Source organism: Nelumbo nucifera, chromosome 1 (genome assembly GCF_055504915.1).
Source record: "Nelumbo nucifera cultivar China Antique chromosome 1, China Antique-T2T, whole genome shotgun sequence".
Classification (NCBI taxonomy): domain Eukaryota; kingdom Viridiplantae; phylum Streptophyta; class Magnoliopsida; order Proteales; family Nelumbonaceae; genus Nelumbo; species Nelumbo nucifera.
In genome coordinates, this window is record NC_142649.1 from 201,337,037 (window position 1) to 201,356,482 (window position 19,446).

Consider the following 19,446-nt stretch of genomic DNA (forward strand, 5'->3'; position numbering starts at 1 on the left):
AACGAAGCATCCGCTTCTCTTTCGCATGATTATACAGTTTTTTTTTTCCCTTTTCCAGAAAATGAAAAATTTAGCAATTATTTTATTTGTCAGGAGTGAGGATCAAAACAAGACCTAGTTCAAGGATACTTCCAAAAAGTATTTTTTTACCAAAGTGCACCTAATACTTGAATAAAATACAATTCCAACCTCCGTCCTGCTAATTAATTAGTGCGTATTAATTAAACGTGATTACATGATAATTAGTTATTTATTTATGACTTTGTGTCATTCTTTTATTACCATTTGTTTTGTCTGAGTCCAACTTAGATTTTAATCAGTCTATTTATTTTAAACAAATAATAATTTATTGCTGGTGCTGATTAGAATTCACGAGAAAGTTGGATAGCTAGCTGATATAATCATACAACATTTAATTAATCATCATCACCGTTTCCTTGATAAGGTCAAAATTGTGAAAAATGATAATTAATTAATAGCTTAAACAATTAAGTGTTCATGGTTTAATCAAAGTCAGAATGTGTCATATATTGGTAGATTGATCTAATTACCTAATCAAACAGAACTTAAAGGGCTGATCGATTTCAATTTGCGGAAGTCAACAAATAAAAGCAAAGTGAGCTTGGTCTAACTCTAAGAAGTGATGCACCCAGAAAGAAGACCATTCACTGTATTCACAACATGCCTGCCCCAAACGGACCTCTTCATTTTCTCCACCCCTTGAAATTGAATTTACAAGCAACCCAAGCATCCAACAGAATTTGAATTCATCATTTATCCAAAAAGATTATATTTGAAACTTCTTACTTCAATAATTCTTTCTGTTTGTTGCTTGATTGCTTCCTACAAAATGTATTTATCTATAGATATATAGCAACACAGTCTATGTCACCATGCCTCTCCTTACTCCAAACCCTCCTTTCTCTTTTTTTTTGTATTTTTTATTTTTTTAATTTCACATAATTACTCATTAAAACAATAAGAAAATAATATAGGCTTAACAATTTCTAACAATCATAAAGAAAGAGGGATTTGCTTTTCTAATATTTAGCCAAGTGACACCCCACTTCCCCCACTTTCTCCTAAATTGTCTCTAATACCTATTTATCTCCTAATTTATCCTCTCCCCCACTTTTTATCTACATCTGTCTAAAGAAAGTTTCAATTAAAAAATTTTAGAATTATTTAAATATTATAATCGAAATTATATACTAACCTTAAAATCTTTATTCACAACTCAAAATCAATTATAATAGATTTAATAAGATTCATATTATTAATAGTTCTATACTTTTACAAAATTTATCAAGAAATTATGTAGTAAGAATATAAATTATAATTCTAAAAATTAATCAATTTAAATGTTGTTAAAATAATAAAAATTTAATATTAAAAATAAAATATTATTTAAATATTTCAATAATTATATATCTTAAATAACAAAACATTAAAAATAGATAAACAATTATATAACAAAACATTTAATATTGCATAATAATTTTAAAATAAAAAAATGAAAAATTTTAAGTATTTTACAAATTATTTAAATATTTATATAACAAAATATTTAACATGGCTAATTTTTAAATAGTTAAAATAACGAAACTATGCAATAAATTTAAAAAAAAATCTTAAAAGTAGAAAAATAATTAGAACAGATTTCATTATATTCATATTAATAATAATTATTTAATTAGGAGTACTCAGTGATTGGTTCAGTTCAGTTGTAGGCTCTATTTTGCCAACCAAATTGACTTGGTTAGGTCAAGAGTTTATCACCTAAAATAGACCGACCATTAGTGAAAATCCATCAATTTGGGTTGTACCGGTTTGGGTCTATTTTCAGTTGAATTTGTTTGTTCAAAAACTTTAAACTTAAAAGTTAGGTTTAAATTTAATAAATTAAAAAAATAAATTTATGATATAAAATATTTTACACTAAGAAATATGAGAATTTTTCACTTTCTCGTATTAAAAAATTATATTTAAAATATAAAATATTAATATATATCTATTGTCAGGTCGGTTGGATTTGTTTACAAATGACCGAACCAAAACTGACTTAACTTGGCCGGGTTGGAAAATTGCTAAGCCAAAGCCGGTTGAAAATACTAGAAAATAGACCAACTTAGGCAGAATTCAGTCGAATTGTTTATTAAAAAGTTAAAATATAAAACAATTATATACTCTTATCTATTTCTATTGTTTAGCTTTCGCTTAACAAAGCTAGTGCATTTGCACGGGTCCCAGCTAATAGCCAAGCAACCTATCATGAGTAAACAAACTACTATTTTTTTTTTTAATTTCTTTTGATGGCTAGACAGTGGGGGTAGCCCATCTCCCAACCTAGGTGTAGACAGGATTTAATCCCAAGTCTTCACTACGATTAACAGGAGACCTGACCAACCAGCTGATTGGCATCTTGAAAAAGGAGAACAAGCCATTATTCTACACACAAAAATCAGATTTTAAATACACGGCTGCGAGGACTAAATGGGAATTTTATTAATACAGAACATTGTTGTACTACATGATTTTGCCTCCAACCCATCCGACTTCAGCCTGTTTGGTAAATAGACTAGCTAACAAGTTGCATATACTTTTTGGGTGGTGGGGGTCGGCACTATTAATTATTATTGCGAGTTGGAGCGTGCTGGGGTCCATTAATTGCTGTGAATTGATCCAGGCAAAACAAACAGACCAACGAACTTGGCTGGTGCCATGCACCTACCACCCTCTGACATCTCACGAGTCACGTCTATCCCTCGCTCAAATCCAATTATCCAATCCCCCCAAATCAGCGTGGTCCCGTCTCTTATCATCTTCTCTGTCTCTCTGTAAGTCAGCATTATTCTGGATTTCACTGATCAAATTGCGACTTGTGAGGTTTTGCCTTTACTGTATCTTTTACGGTACGAAACCGACGAACCTAACGACTAAGCTTTTACACGTGGCTAGAGGATCGCATTCATAACAGATTAACTGCTGAACTGGATGAAAAAATGATAAGAGCAAGTCGTGTGAGCTCCATCGTAATATTGGCAAATCATTTGTTGGGTTGATTGCTAGTTTTTGGGTCCATAAATCCCTCTCTTTAAGTTATCTTTGGGTTTGAAGGAAAAAGTAGGGAAAGGAAGGAAAAGATACGAAAACCTATACAAAGTGGTTAGTTCAGATGGGAATTGCAATATGTTGGAATGGAATTCTCATTTCTAAAGAATAAAAGAGAATGAACATTAATTTTCTCAAATGAAAGAATGCCATTCTTAATGAAATTTGATTTCATCTAACCAAGTGGTTAGTCCAATTCTAATTCCAGACCCTTATTCCCACAAACCAAGTGGACCATTAATTATATATGTATAATTATTTTATCAACTAAAAAGCAAAATGTTGTTCAGTTTAACCACTTCAGCACTTATCAAATGGCTCCTTAAGGACTGTTTGATAGCGGCTGAAGATGCTGAAGTGAAAAGTTTATTGTTTTGTCTTTTATTTTAAGGAAGTTGCATTTTTCTTAATGGCCAAAACCAAAGTTGGACAGACCACTTTATCCTTGAAAACTTAATTATTATTAAATTATTTTAACAACAAAAGGATAAAGTAATAAGTTTTCAGTTCGTAAAAAGAAAGAGAGAGGGAGAGAGAGAGAGAAAATTCTTTCAAATCAACAACTTCAGCTATTAACAAACAACCCCTTAGATTTATCATTTCCATATGTAATTGTTTGTGTTAGGGTAACAGGGTGAATGTGAGGCCCATTTACCATACCACGAAGAGCTAGTGGTTCTGTGAATTTGATCTTACACCTATTTTAGAAGGATGTTGGCTGACCATCTCAACTAATGGATCATGGGCTTGGACGAGTTTTATTTAATATTCCCAATCCTGCCTTCACCCTCTACCAAATTCATGAATTCGGATTTTACCCTTGCATCTATGAATTGAAAATATCTCCCGATGAATAAAAACATGTTTCCAATGTACAACTGCAAAAGGCTGAGAATACAATTTTGTGAGGACCAAATTGGATCTCCAACTTCATACCTAAAAAAGTCAATTGGAATTGTTTGACATTATTATAAATTTATAATTGAAGGACCATAAATGGGTCGGTTGTTTTAAAAGAATAGATACAGTTTCATTTGCACTGCTATTAAAATAAAAGAATGAATAAACATTCCGATTTATTTCTTTTTTCGCTTGGACGTGAGCAATTGTTTTTGTATTAAAAAACAAAAGCAATCATATTGTCCAATACTCCATTAGTTTTTTACTTGACTAATATGCACTTTCATACTTTTTTACCACTGCAAACAAACAAACAAACACTGCCTTAATTATAAGGTTGTGTTTGGTTTGAAAGAAAAGGTAGGGAAAGGAAGGGAAAAGTAGAAAAACCTATATAAGGTTTGCAAAGGTTGTCCTGCCGTTCCCTTTCTTTTCCTACTTTTTCCTTCAATCCAAACACAGCATAAAAGAAAGAAATATATATATATATATATCAGGGTACTTATGTATATTAACTTTTTACTAGCTCATAAAACTGGTAGCTCCTTATTTCTAAGGGTCCATTTGTTATGTCTTTTTGGGAAGATCTTCTGGTAGTTCTGCCAGCCAAACAATGTATTGAGCTTTTTGCAAAAAGATCTGAACAGTCCGAAGCATGTTTGACAGATGCACATCTTTCCATGCGAGAATAAAACCCGAAAGATGCTAAAAGCTTCATTTAGAGCTTCCTGAAATCAGCCCAAAATGGGTTTTTCCTATCTTTTTAGTGTTCCAACTTTTGAAGGCTAAATCTTTTGTGCATCAAACGAAAATAGACCAAAAATCAGTCTGTACAACTTATAAACAGCCAAAAGAAGAATGCCCGCCAAACGAACCCTAATTATAATGCTCTAACTTCTAAACTTACAAATTATTTCAACTTCGCTTGTCAATAAATCAAGTCAGAGCTATATCACTATATAAATGTCAGGATAGACTCGGCCTTGAATCTATACGAGTTCATATTTTGTCCAGTTCGAGCGATGGTCCAGAAAATTAATGCCACAGAACAAATTGAGCCCGAAGACAAACACGCATGACTTGACCACGGCAATGGCTATGAGGGAGCTCAACTCAAACTCACTCCAGGTCAACTCAGAACCTCTCGGCTTCTAGCACGGTCAGAGTCTCTGAAATCCGGGTTGAACAATTTGTCTCAGTTGACAATTCTCGAACATATCATATTTCTTATTGAGTTGAGTTGAATAGTAGAGATAAGGCTATACGTAGCCGTGTAATGGAATAACGACGACCCAACGAACGAGCCCGTTGGGTGTTTCAGACGCGGGAAAGGGAAGATTGGTTTCCGATTCATTTATTTATTTCGGGTTGACAATTCTCCAACAGCATAGATGAGATCTCATTAATTCTCAGACTTGAATTAACCATGTCAAACCTCCAGCTCAATTCAGGAACACGGCAAAATCGGTTTTGATGGCCGTGTCAACCCTGGAGATGACCCAGAATTACCTGCTCTGATTCTCAACTGCTCTCTAATCACTTTTCCTAGAATTAAATGTCATTGGGATGTAGGTTTTCGTTCTGGTGCTAACACCAGGCCAGTCAATGTAGAGTGGATGTAACTATAATTTAAGTAATCAAATGAAAACTCATCGTCCACAAATTATATTTTGCATAAACCTGCACAGTCATATTATCATCATCAGAAGTGATGGGTACTTTAATTTTTGCTTTAAAATGTGCTGATTCGATCAAGGATATGTAATATTAATACCAGGAGCAGATGCATGATGTCCAAATGAAGATCAGAAATACTTGTCATTTGACAAGTATTCTTGGAAAGATGACATATTAAGTTTAATTTTGGGGTTTTGTTTTTAACGATGAAGACTGTTTGACAAATAGTTCGGTTTAAAAACGCATTTAATGACTATTTATCACACGAAAGGACCAAAAAGATTCATTTAAAACTTCCTGAAATTCCACGTTTTCCATCTTCTTCAGGTCTTTCTGCACACACGTCTATTGGTCTTACTAGCTTTTGGTTACCAAGTAGAAAGACTTGATTTTCAATCTTTTGAGTTTGTTGAAGCCTAAAAAACCATTACAAAAAGAATTGTCAAACTTGCCTTATTTTACTAACCTTACTTGCTTCATGCTTGACATTCTTAGGCCATGTTTGAGAGTGCTTAAAAATAAGTGCTTATTTGGGTTGGGACCACATCATTAAGCATTTATTGGTGTTGGGGAAATATGCCTGAAATAAGTGTTTATTTTAAAAATAAGGGCTTATTTTTTTAAGCCAAAATTTCCAGCTTTTTTTAAGTGCTTATACAATAAAATTTCCAGTTATAAAATTATCCCTAGTTGAATTTTATAAAATACTTTTATAAAAGTTCTTTCATAAAAATACTTTTATAAAAATGCTTTTCATAAAAATGCTTTTATAAAATGATTTCGTAAAAGTACTTTTATAAGTATTTTATAAAAGTAATTCAATAAAATCACTTTCATAAGGATATATTTTGAAAATTTGAAAAAAAATGAAGGAGAAAAAGTCACAAATGCTTATTTAAGTGCTTATTAGAAAAAAAGACTACCAAATGCCCAATATGAAAGAAGTACTTATTTTTTAAAGTAACCACTTGAAAAATTGAGTGTCAAATGCTTATAAGTCCTTATTTGAATAAGCACTTATTTTTAACATAAGCACTCTTAAACACGGCCTTAATAGGGGGGGGGGGATAACCCATCTTAAAGACAATTGTTTCCTTTAGTAATCCGAAATGCAGAGTTCTGTGTGATGCTTCCCAACTGGACTGACTTGTGCACTCATCATCAATAAGGAATGCAAAGACATAATCCAACAAATGCTCAATTATAATAAAATTAATGACATATCACAAGCAGAAGAAAACAATAAAACACACTTTTTTTTTGTTTTTTGCTTGCATGAATGCTTCTCGGTATTTTTTTCAAAGATAGAAACAATATATTAAACAAAAGAACAAAATACAAAGTTCCTTATATCAGATATAGCAGGAGGATAAGTTTCTAACAAAAAATGATCCTACAGAGTATGTTTACTCATGCGTGCAATTTGATGAGCAGGGATGTTATATTTCCTATTAATAACTAAACATTGAACAGAAATAAGTTTTTTGTTCACTAAGCAGTTTCAAAGATGACCAATGTAGGGAAACTTTCCTTGAAGTGCATGAACAGCCAGTTGAGAATTCGAGCAAACCAAGATATTCCTTTTGCCTAGCTGAATCGCTTGATGGATTCCTTGATGTATAGCAAAAAGCTCAGCTTCCTCTACTAATTTGAAACGCTTCTGTCCTCTTGTCATTTGAATACATTTCCAACTAGGTGTTTAAGAGGATAGTATCATAACAAAACAAAGTAGAGGTTATGCACCCTGCATATGTGAACCTGGAGTCAAACCGAGCCCTGAGGTTAGATCCTACTTCGACTGAAAGACCCACCTTGACCAAAACCCTTTGGCCCAGGGGTCTTAGTTAACATGGTAACTTGGGCTCATGTACCCTAGACCTGCCCCACATAGGCTCACACATCATAGACATATACATTCTCAACCTGGTTACCCAATAACCCATGGTGGAAGCTCTATTCTTGTTGGTGCAGTTGTGTCAACTTGCCTACCATTTTACATGAGAAAGTGGTTTGGAGGTCGGGGAGACATGCCTCAAAAGTTTAGTGCACATGATGAAGAGCGGTTGGACGAGTGTTGGGATGCCATGGCTTCCCCATCTTATACAAGTGCAAAGGTTGGGGATTCCATCACTGATATGGCTGACATGACAGAATGCCATTAGCGATACATAGAATAAAATAATAGTTTTTACAGTATTTGTGGTGCCCTAAAGGATTGGTAGTGTGGGGTGCACAAAGGGACATTTATTTTCTCCCCATTCTATAAATGAGGGTGAATATATAGAACACGTTTAGGTGTGTGTTGTGGGGAGAGGGGAGGGGATTGGAGACCTAGACCACCAGGAGGTTGGTTATGTCTCTCTCATTCAAGAACCACTTTCTCATCTCTTCATTCCATGGAAGCCTTTCATGGCCTAAGGTCCCTTTTTCTGTTCTTCCTCTCCTCCTTCAACGATGTTATGAAGGCATTCAGGCAAGAGTTCACATCTCCGCCCTATAGAACATTCCCGCCGTGTATTAGGAACATCTCCCGGTAATGACATCATTGGTTCTGGTATTATCATCAGGAGATGTTCCCAATACACGGCGGGGATGTGCTGTATGGGGCGAAAATGTGAACTCTTTAGGAAATCATCCCAAGCCAGGGCAACATTCTCAAAAGCCACGTGGTGTGGTAGAAACCGGACCGGCAGAGCTTCACACCCCCTCTCTCTTTGTCAATGAAGTAAATATGTCATTTTAAATTCCTCATATGCCGAGTTCAAATCAGCCCCTCACAAGATAGTTTCCCACAACATGCCACAGAACATCCCTTCCGTGTATTGGGAACATCTCCCGATGATAATATCAGAAATGATGAGGCATCATCGGGAGATGTTCCCAATATACGGCGGGGATGTGCTGTGGAACGTTGTGGGAAACTATCTTGTGGGGGGATCATTTCAACTCTCATATGCTTATTTTGGATTTGTTCTGATTTCTATGTTTTTTTCTATCCACACACACCTATATGATTTGCCAACAAGTGTTCAATTGGAGTCCGATTATGTCAGTTTTCTCTTGGAATGCCCTTTCTCAAATTCTTATGTAAAATTTTCCTTTTCGAATTTTCGTGTTCAATTGTATTTGGTTTGAAGTAAAAAGTAGGGAAAGGAAGGGAAAAGTAAAGAAACCATTACAAACCTTGTATAGGTTTCCCTTCATTTCCTTACCTTTCCTATCAAACCAAACATAGCCTAAGAAGACAATTCATCAACTCTATTCTTTGACGATTGCAGTCTTCTGCAAATTTTTTTGGAAATAACCATACACAGAAAAAAAAATCATATCTTTTAACTTCGTTTCATTGAATTCTAACTTGGAAGTTTGATATCCTTCTTCTCTTAAAGGATTTCTAGCGGTATTTCATATCTTATCTAGGGACAGTTTAGCATGAAGCCCATTTTTGGAAATTTTAGGAATGAGAGAATCTGTGTATAATTCATCGGATTACTATACAAATATCTTAGGGTCCAATTGGTTTGCGGGAAGAGGAGTCCTGAATTGTAATCAAAATGGTCCATTGTGATTCCAACTGTTTGGTTGGGCGGACCGGCGGAATGGCATTCTCTAATATGAGGGAGTGGCCATTCCCTCCCCCTCCCCTGGAAATGAGAATCCATTCCATCCAACTCTGATTCCAATTCCAATTTCAGACTAAACCAAACAGCTGAGAGGAATAGACCATTCTAAATGGTTCTGATTCCAAGTATGAACCAAACAGACCCTTAATATCGAATTAGGAAGGAAGAAGGAGCTCAGTAGGGATAAAACCGAATTGATACCATCAAGTTTTGAAAAACTATAAACTGAAACCAATCAATTAATCAGCCCATCGATTTGATTTTTTTGGCTTTCATTGAACACCCTAACACAGTAGATTAGGATTAGATCTACATTCTTTTAGTGAAGTCAATAATCAAGAACAACATAAACACAAAAACGTCAAAGGAATTGGGATCTGCTCCTCACAGAGCGTTTCTCACAACGATCTAAGTTGAATTAACCAAAAGTCCGTTTGTAATTTTAAATCCTGAAAACTAAGGTAGGTCTATTCGATCTCTTGGGTTGACTCTTAAAAATCTCTTGGCCATGTTTCTGCCTTTCTAGTGTGACGACTTTTTTGATTTTTGACACAGTTGCATGTACCAATTCAATTCAACTTGACAATTGTTTCGGAATCATTGTCAACCCAAATTAAAATGTCACCTGACGACTTGAATTTTGACACAGTTAAATCTACTGATTCAACGCAACTAACTCTAAGGAATTGGATTATTATGTCTAAGTCAGAACCTTGGGAGAACATTTGAGTTGACCTTGATGGAGCTTCTACATGAGCTTTGCGGTAATGGGCCCTCGACATGATTGAGGATCTGCGCCTCACACTGACTTTACAGCATGTTTTGGCCGTACATCTAGAATACCTCTTCTACTTGTATTTATTATTTATAGGGAGATATATAATGGCCAGACCGTTTGGTCTAAGAACCGTTCAGGTAATTAGTTATGTTTTACTCCAAATTCAGTCTTTGGCAAAAAACCGTTGAATCAATCAACGATCCATTGATCCATCCGACATGTTCAATGGTTTTTGGTCATTTTTAAATTTTAATTATTTTTTAATTTATTTTGTTAGAGTGGGCCATCTATTCAGACCGGGTGGTCAAATTGTCGACCCAAAAACCAGTGGCCAGAACAGTTCCGGTTCCGAGTCGTTTTTTAAAACGTTGGTACCAATATAACGTGATGGCCAGATCTAGAGGGTTGTACCTCTCAAATATTCATTATTCTCTACCATGCCTTCTCACACGAAAGCTCATCAAACTATAAATGTAGACAAATACAGGTCCACCCATAAAATTTAATTAATTATAATGGGGCGATTATGATCAAATACAAGATTACTTGATCAAATAAGCTCTCATACCTTCTCAAAGAATTGTTTAATCTAAAATTTAAGTTATTAGGTGAGTTCCCCGAATAGTTTTTTATTCTCTACCAGTACCGATTTGAGTATTTAAAACATGATCTTAATACTTATAACATTTATTAAGAAAACTATCAAACAAGGTTTAAGGCATTAAAAATGTTAAATGCATCAGAAAGACAATTTTAAGAGATGTATCAAGATATATTTTGGATACGTATAGATACACAGACAAAAAACAAAGATACACATGTATACACCATGAAACTCAAATAAACCTAAAAATATATTAATAACAATAAGCACAAGCTATATATGACTATAAATAAATTCTTTAAATGTAAAAATATTACTTTAAACAATTTACATGAAATGTGAGAGATCAGAACACAATAGGTAACCGCCGAAAAATGATGAAACAACTAAAATGTGTACTTACATACCTTGATTCTCATAAGATCAAAATAAGTTGTCTTAATATTTGTTAACATATAAATTTTAATAGTCAATTTTAGCATTTAGTGAAAACATCTAGAATATATCATCTTGGCCCGACCCAGCTCAGAAATTCTAGGTATAGGCTTGGGTTTTGTGTTTAGGGTTGGTCCAACCTATATATTTAAGGGTTAAATACTTAAAACGCTAGCAAATGAACACAAACTTATTTATCCTACTATTTAAGAAATTACCTAGAGTACCCCGGACATTTCTGACAATTGATAACCCCGTTAAATATGGATGAAAAGGTAAAAAGACCTTACTGCCCTTCCGTTAAGTAAAGAGGTAACATGGTGACCATTGGAAAAACACACCAGAGAATATGACTGATGCAAATTCCAACAAGATCTCCAGTGACCACTGCAAATCCCGACAAGAGGAGTTGCAGTGGTGGTGCAGTGCTATGAATCCAAACGGAATCAAAGAGATGAAAATCGGTGGGGAGAAGAGAAGGAAAATGAAAACATTGGAAAAAAAACCCAGACTGAGGACTTCAACTCCTCCTGTTGGTCAATTTACAGGGTTTCGGAATCACTTGCGAAACCAAACTGTTGTCTCTAGTGAAGAAAGAGCCAATTGCTGAGTTTGGATTGATTTACTATATTTTGTTCCATTTTTCCTTTCAAAGAGAAGGTAAAATTGGAGTGGAAGCAATCTTGGGTGAGATTTTTGGTAGCGACCACGACGGTGGTGATGCCTGCTTTGAACATGTGACAGTAAAGGAGGAGACCCCAGAAGATGTTTTGAACATGCCTATAGCAGACGATGGTGTGGAGCAATAGCCAATCACAACATCAAATCCCATTTGGAATGCCGCCATGGGTAGGAACTCCATTGATCTATGGAGCTTCAATGATGTTCCTACTGCCATTAACTAAAACAGATCTGCTTTTTTACTTTTTCCTATGGTAATGGATCTGTGGTTGAGGAAGAAAAGGAGTGGACCAATGAGGATTACAATTTGTTGAAGATACAAATGTCGAAGCACCCCGTTGGAGCACCGAGATGGTGGGAGTTGCTTGGATTTTACTACTAGTTTCTAGAGGGTATTGAAGCAGTGCAATGGTATGATGGATATTTGTGCCATCAACAACAACAACAAGATAATCTTCCCTGTCAAGTCCATCCATTAACTCCCACTCACATGGTGTAAGAGTTTGTGAAGCAAATGGAACACCCAAAAGTTGTTTGATCCTTTGTTTTAACTGCAGAATGGGTTCCTTGTAACCCTCTATGATCAACTCACACACTCCGGTAGGCGGTAGCAATGACAACCCTCATTTTATTGCCAAAGCTTAATTAAAAGCAGTTCAGTTTCTCTCTATTTGAAGCATATATCAAGGATGAACAAGGAATAAGTAGACAATTGTTATACGCAATATTGATGTAGAACTTCATAAATTGCTAAAAGCAAATGGCAATCAATGAATTCAGTTTAGAAATGAGAAATGGAGGAGACAACGAGAGTTGATTGTTGAGGCTTTTAGAAGGCCGCATGGGTTGGACAGTGTGATTAAGACAACGAAATCGATGTTCGAGAAGAAACATTTGGACAGGTGGTGAGGATTCGTCCTCCCAGTTTTTGAAGTAGCATAAAACTTTGACAAGTGGATTCAAGCTATTGAAAGCTGGGGTTCGAGCCGCTGGGTCTGGGGATGGTGCTAGTTCCGAGGACCTAAAGAAGGGTATACAAGGAAGCCCCTGCACCTCATTCCTTGAATATTCTGTTTTCTCGAACTGAAGACTCCTACCGTTGGTCGATTTATAGAGTTTTGGAATCACTACGAAAACCATACTGAAGACGGTCATGTTGTAGGGTTTCATCTTTGAGCTCTGCATTTTCTAAGCCATAGAGGTCTGGATGCCATGCAAAAGTAAAGGGTATTTTGGACCATAAAAGGGTGGGTAGTTTAAGCATTTTGAAAAAACAAGTCTTACGTCGGGGGGGATTTTGTCCATTATTAGAAATGTCCAAGGGACTTAAGTAATTTCTTAAACAGTAAGGTAGATTTGTGTTCATTTGTTAAACCTTAGGGGATGTTTAAGTATTTAACCCTATATTTAAATATATATATATATATATTATAATATGACACTTATAATATATATATTTATGTTATATTATATTTTAATATGAAACATATAATATTTTATATTTTATAATGTATCAAAAAAAATTATATGCATATTTTATATTATATTCAATTTAATATATGTAAGATTTTATATATAAAAAACTTAGGCCATACTTGACCCATAATCACCCTAATTAACATCCACTAAAAAGATAAAGTTTATTTAAGGATCAAAATACATAAAATATAAAGAGCACAGTGGATTTGGGTAGTGGTGGAATCATGTTCGTTATATATAATGTAATCTGGTTCGTACCGGCCAATACAGACCCGAAACGATTTGATATGGGCCCGTATTGGCTCAATACAAATTAAAAGAAACGCAACGATTGGTTTCTATACATTCTGTGTATCGGCCCATATGTTGAGAAATTTTGAACTTTGCCATGAGATAAGGCAAGCTTTTCTCTTGGCTCAAACTCAACCATACCATCCATTTTACTTCAGAATGCTTAGATTAATAAATCATTCAGGATTCACCGATTCAGAATGACTTGTAATATATCTAAGCCACCAAGAACCCATGCCTTTAAATTCCAATAAGATTTCATAAAACTCTGGTTCGACTTATATATACGGTGACCAAAACAAAATCTTTAAAATTTAGGATGAATTCAGAATATTTTCCATGATTTTGACTGCATTTGAACCTGAAGTTTCAGTTTTTATTTTATAATATCTACAAATAAATAAAATATTACTAAAATAAAATAATCCCCCGAATTTCTGAAATCTTTAAAAGTTTCATCTCGCATTTTGGTTGCGAAATGCCCATAATTTCCAAACTTGAAAACTTTAATTAAGGTAGCCCGGATGTTTTGTTGATAATGCACAAAGACAATTTACAAATTTTTAACAAAATATTTGCGAATTTACAGATTATTTTTTTTCCACCTATTGTAGTCTGTAGAGTGAAGAAACAAACAGAGCCAATACGAAAATCAATCAGATACAGAATGGTCTCCCTACCAACTGCCGGAAAGAGGCCAAAACATCCATTTCTTTGGTTAGTTTCTTTCTTCTTGTCATAACAATGGTTTCAAGCTACAAGGTTCCCAGTAGAGCACGAGACATTGGCACTCGTCAAGACACAAAATAGAGGCTGGAACTGTTTCAGTGGAACTTTCCTAGTGCATTGACTCAACCTCCCTTAACTGGAAGAAGTACTTTTAGGAAAAATAAAGCATCAATGAAGAATGGATTATGGTACAACCAGAGACCAAACCTGATCAATCTTAAAGCAGTAAAGCCCAAGAAAATTGTTGACAACAAACCTACAAGTGAGTTTATAGATGAGAGAAAACAGATTAAACATTGGGTTTAAATTTAATGGCACATCATTTATTCATTACCTGAATGGGTGTCAGAGCCTTAAAGAAGATTCTAACAACAGAACTGCAAATAAAAGCTTCTCAACATGATATTTCAAAGATACAAACACCATCTTATAAAATTCCAAAAGTTATGTATGCCCACCAAAAGTAAAATTTACAACGTTAACTCATATCCAATCTTTCAATTATTTCGAAATGCATCTGCATATCTGGGCGCTTATCTGCAAAATAAAATTTTTCACACACCTTTAGTTTTCCTCCACTCTTCTTGGATGCATCTTGAAGCAGATGAAGCAATCTGTCTTTCTCATTCCGAATCCATGATCTCATGCCATCACACCACTGTCTGGGAGTTCCATGCAAGCCAAAATGAATTTCTGAACCACCCCCCATCACATGCTCCGAGATTCTTGAAACTACATCGGGATCAGTCAGATATGCTCCAGCTGAATTTAGGCCAACATCTACATAGTGAATCTCGGAAATGCTGCTTAAGAAGCTTTCCTTTGAATTGGGTATAATCTGTTCTTCTTCCTGATCTCTAGAGAAATTTCCACCCACTGGCTGTTTCAATTTAGTAGTCCCTACTTTGTTCTCAATGCTTGAATAAGCAAGTTCGGTAACTATCTGGTTAAGTACAGCTCCACCCTTGCTAAAACCAAGGACCACAGTTTTAGGCACACGTGGACATGATGATGATGGTTTTTGATGTCCTCCAGGAATCACATTCTGAGCCTGCTAATCAACAAGCAAAGGCGATACATTTAGAAAATAAATACAATTTAGCAGGTGATTCAATTAGTTCAATCAACTGAAACTAGGTAATGAGAATCAAATAAGTGGCTCGCAAATTCAACTGTTTGAAATTACATCTATCACTCTATCTTACATTTGCAAAAATGTGCGTGTCAGTCTAGGAGTCAGATCTATCTGAACCCAAAGTATTGGGATTAGAGGGATTCACTTGCCATGGATAAACCACACAGCTGTAATAAATATATATAATTTTCAATTAGGATAGATGGTTACATTACGAAGATTATGAAGTTGCAGTTATAAAGTTGCAAAATGAAAATGCAATATACTTAAAATTCAATATGATACTTGAGTCTATAGTAGATAATGTTAAAGGGTTGTACTTAGTCAAGACATTTGATTTGTCTGGGTCTCGACTTCCAATTACAGTAATACCGAATCAATGTAACTCTAAACTCAGAATTCAAAAGAGAAAGACAATTGATGTAGGAATCCGGTATATACCTCTTACCTCTTCAAGGCATTTCGATAAGAGCAAGACAATTGATGTAGAAGCAGGAAATCCATGTGGACTGTAAGTTTTGGGCTCTCCTCTATAGTTCACAGAGGGGATAAAATCTTTATAAACAGCAAAAGGTCCGTTAAAAATGGAAGATTCGATAACCCAAGCATTAACGGAAGCACCCAATTTCGAAACCAGAATGTCGGTTAAATTCTGCAAATCCGACAGCCTCTCGATCACGGGATTCCCAGTGCCTTCAACCCGATCTCCGTTGAAGAAAATTGCATGTGCAGAAGGTATCTGCAATTTCAGACAGGAAAATGAGGGCGAAGATATACGAAATAAGAGAAAGGGCCGAACAAGTTTAAATTAGGGTTGGAATAAAAGAAGGGCTCTATCATTCCCTGTGGCCGTTGAAAAATGTATTCTATAAAAGAAGTTTGTTCTAACTTCTAAATTGCAGAGAGAACAAAAGGGGTTTGCTTTATTTCCTGTAAGTGTTGAGGTAGGAGGGAAAGGGTTAAGGTCTCAACAGGAGAGAAGAGTTGCAGAAGAGAAAGCACAGGTCAGTTCCTGGTTTTAAGGTTTCATGGCGGGAAAAAAAGGGCGACGAGACGAAACTTACAGTTAGCGATTTCGATGAAGGAGCGAGGCACAGAGAAGCCGCAACTCGGTAGTAGGCCCTACTACTGGGATCGAGAGTAACCTTTAAGACTCCGCTCCAACGCTCCATGAACTTGAACTCAGAGAGAGAGAGAGAGAGACTTGGCAGTTGGTGTGCTTTCATGGGCCGGGCCACGGTTTGGCTTTTGTCAAAATTTGAACGGACCTGGTCTGGATCCGCATGTTTTGCCAATACAAACGTGTTCTTTAATTTTGACGGGTATGTATGGAAGATCAATCATGGCCATCATCAGATCAGAGGTGACTCAGTCTGTTATTGTTAGGGAGAACGACGGTTCAGCCTAAAGGTGTAAAGTGGCACGGCACGGCCCGGCCCGTCTGGTGGAAATTAGGGGGGTCGGCCACCTGGGCCAGGCAGGGCTGCCGGCCGTGCCATGGGTTTGGACCGTGTTGGGCTGGGCCACAGGGCGGGCCTTGGGCCTAAGCCGAAACGGGTTGCACTGTTTTTTTTTTTTTTGAAAATTTTGATTTCTTTTCTAAGTAAAATTGTAAAACTAAAATATTTCACTTTCCTATGAATTTTGGGAATTAGGAACTATTTAAAAAATTAAGAAATGAGAAATCTAAGTTGTTTACCACATAAATGAAAAAAAACTACTTAACCAAATTGAAATAAGAATGATGGAATAACAAATTGGAAGAAAAATATGAATTTTATTTCATTTAAATTTGAATGGTACAAATTAGTGAATTACAAATACAATGAATGATTGGATCATTGCATACTTGGATGAATGAAATATAAAAATGGAATAAATTAATAAAATATAAAAAATACAATATGGTTACAAATTGAAAATACAAAATTATATTGTTAAAAAATTTTAAAAATATATCAAATAAATTAAAAAAATATATATATCAAATAATTTGAAAAAATGAAAAATTCTACAAGTGGTCAAATTCATGAATCATCATTCATGACTTTCATCATTTGCTTCGGGTGAAATGTCCGGTGTTGTATCATGCCTTCTCTTGTCTTGTAATCTATCTTCTGCATCTAACCAATCATTGAAGCAGATGCACATCTCTATGCTCTCATCGTTCATGCAACTTTTTGTCATCCAGTACCCTGGTACACTAAAACAAGACTCCGATAGAACTGTAGACACAGGCGGGATTAGTAGATCACGTGCCATGGCGGTGAGAACCGGATAATTTTTCGAGTGTTCACTCCACCAGGCGAAAATATCAAAATTATTTGATACTTCACCTAAATTAAAAAAAAAATTGCTTACAATTAAAAATTAAGTTTAGTAAATGAACTTGTTGTAGAGCTACCAGATTTCTGCCTTCTACTTATTAAATAAAAAAGATTTTCTCTTCTACTATTGGGCTCAAAGTTAGAATGAGAAGAAGGAGAAGATGAACAAGTTGTAAGAATATTTCCTACAATTTCAGATTCATACAAACTGTACATTTCAAATAATAATTTATTTATTTCTTCTTTTTTATTTCCTATATCAATATTCATATCTTCATAATATGTTTCAAGTAAAATATCTAAACCATCTTTCATAATCCTAGGGTCTAATATTGTAGCTAAAAAATAAAGGGGGCAAATATTCTTCCAATATTTTTTAAATTTATTTTCCATAATTTCAACAATACATTGAAATTGTGGATCATTTCTATATTTGGCAAAACAATCACTAATTACCATTAATTGATACCGTAAATTACAACTAGTTGGATAATAAATTCAAGATAATTCATTTGTTGCATCATAAAAATGTTTCAAAAATCTCTTATATAGACTACCATTTCCCGATCTTCCTCAAAAATCATATCATTAGGCATTTTTAAATTATAAAAATCATAAAGAATTTGTTTATGAGATATACAACTTTCTAACATAGCATAGGTAGAATTCCACCTATGCCTTACATCTAATATAAAATGTTTATATTTTAAACCATATTTTTGGCATAAATATTTAAATTCTTGTTTTCTTGCCCTTGAACTTTTTATATATATAAAACAATTTCTAATTTTTGAAATATGATTTCAAATAATATTCAAGGCATCTTGAATACATAAATTTGAGATGTGACATACACATCTAAAACTCAGCCTCTGCAATGTCACGTATAAAATTTTAGCAAAAGTAATAGTAGACCATCTTCGTACTATTCTAGACAATTTTATCTCCCCAAACCAAATGGCTTTTGTCTTGGGAAGACAAATGGCAGAAAACTCAATAATCACTCAAGAGATGTTTCATTTCTTGAGGCGCAAAAAGAAAGGGACTGGCTACATTGGCCAGAAATTAGACATGTCTAAGGCTTATGACAAGCTGGAATAGAGTCATCTCCTTAAAATTCTGTCCCTTTTAGAGTTCTTAGATGACTTCTGTCTTTTAATTAAGGAATGAATTTCTTCTGTATCCTTTTCTATCCTCATCGATGGTACCTCAGAAGGCCGCTTCTACCCCTCTAGAGGTTTAAGACAAGGGGATCCTCTCTCTCCGTACCTCTTTATCTTAGCTATGGAAGGCCTATCTAGACTTCTCCATAAAGCTGAAGCAGAGAGAAAAATCCAAGGGATTTCCATCTCCTCTTCCTCCCCCAAAATCTCTCACTGTTTCTTTGCGGATGACCTCATGATCTTTATCAGAGCTCATAGGGAAGAAATTGACAATCTTAATCAAATTCTAAACTCTTTTCAAGTTATCTTTAGTCAATTGATTAATATAAACAAGTCAGTAATTTACTGTAGTAGAAATATTCATCCAAGGCTTCAAAGACTAATAAGAAGACAAGTCAAATTGAAGTCTTTTCCGGAAAATACTAGACATTTAGGGCTTCCCCTTTTTTTGTCTAGGAGCAAACATGCCTGATGGAGGGTGATTTGGCCCAACCTCGTAGCACAGGTACACGT

At 35.0% G+C, this 19,446-nt stretch overlaps 1 protein-coding gene across 2 annotated transcripts; it reads right to left on the reverse strand.

Moving 5' to 3' along the window:
* Nucleotides 1–14,575: 14,575 nt before the first annotated feature.
* On the reverse strand, nt 14,576–16,718 carry LOC104610489 (uncharacterized). 2 transcript variants are annotated; one of them, XM_010277124.3, is made up of 3 exons: nt 16,508–16,718; nt 15,892–16,182; nt 14,576–15,362 (listed from the first exon to the last, which is right to left on the reverse strand). In XM_010277124.3, the coding sequence occupies exons 1-3, from the start codon at nt 16,667–16,669 to the stop codon at nt 14,787–14,789; spliced, it is 1,029 nt and encodes a 342-aa protein (XP_010275426.2). In that variant the 5' UTR covers nt 16,670–16,718; the 3' UTR covers nt 14,576–14,786. The 2 variants fall into 2 exon arrangements, with proteins under 2 accessions (XP_010275426.2, XP_010275427.2); XM_010277125.3 differs by having other exon boundaries at nt 14,576–15,359; nt 16,508–16,712.
* Nucleotides 16,719–19,446: the final 2,728 nt, after the last annotated feature.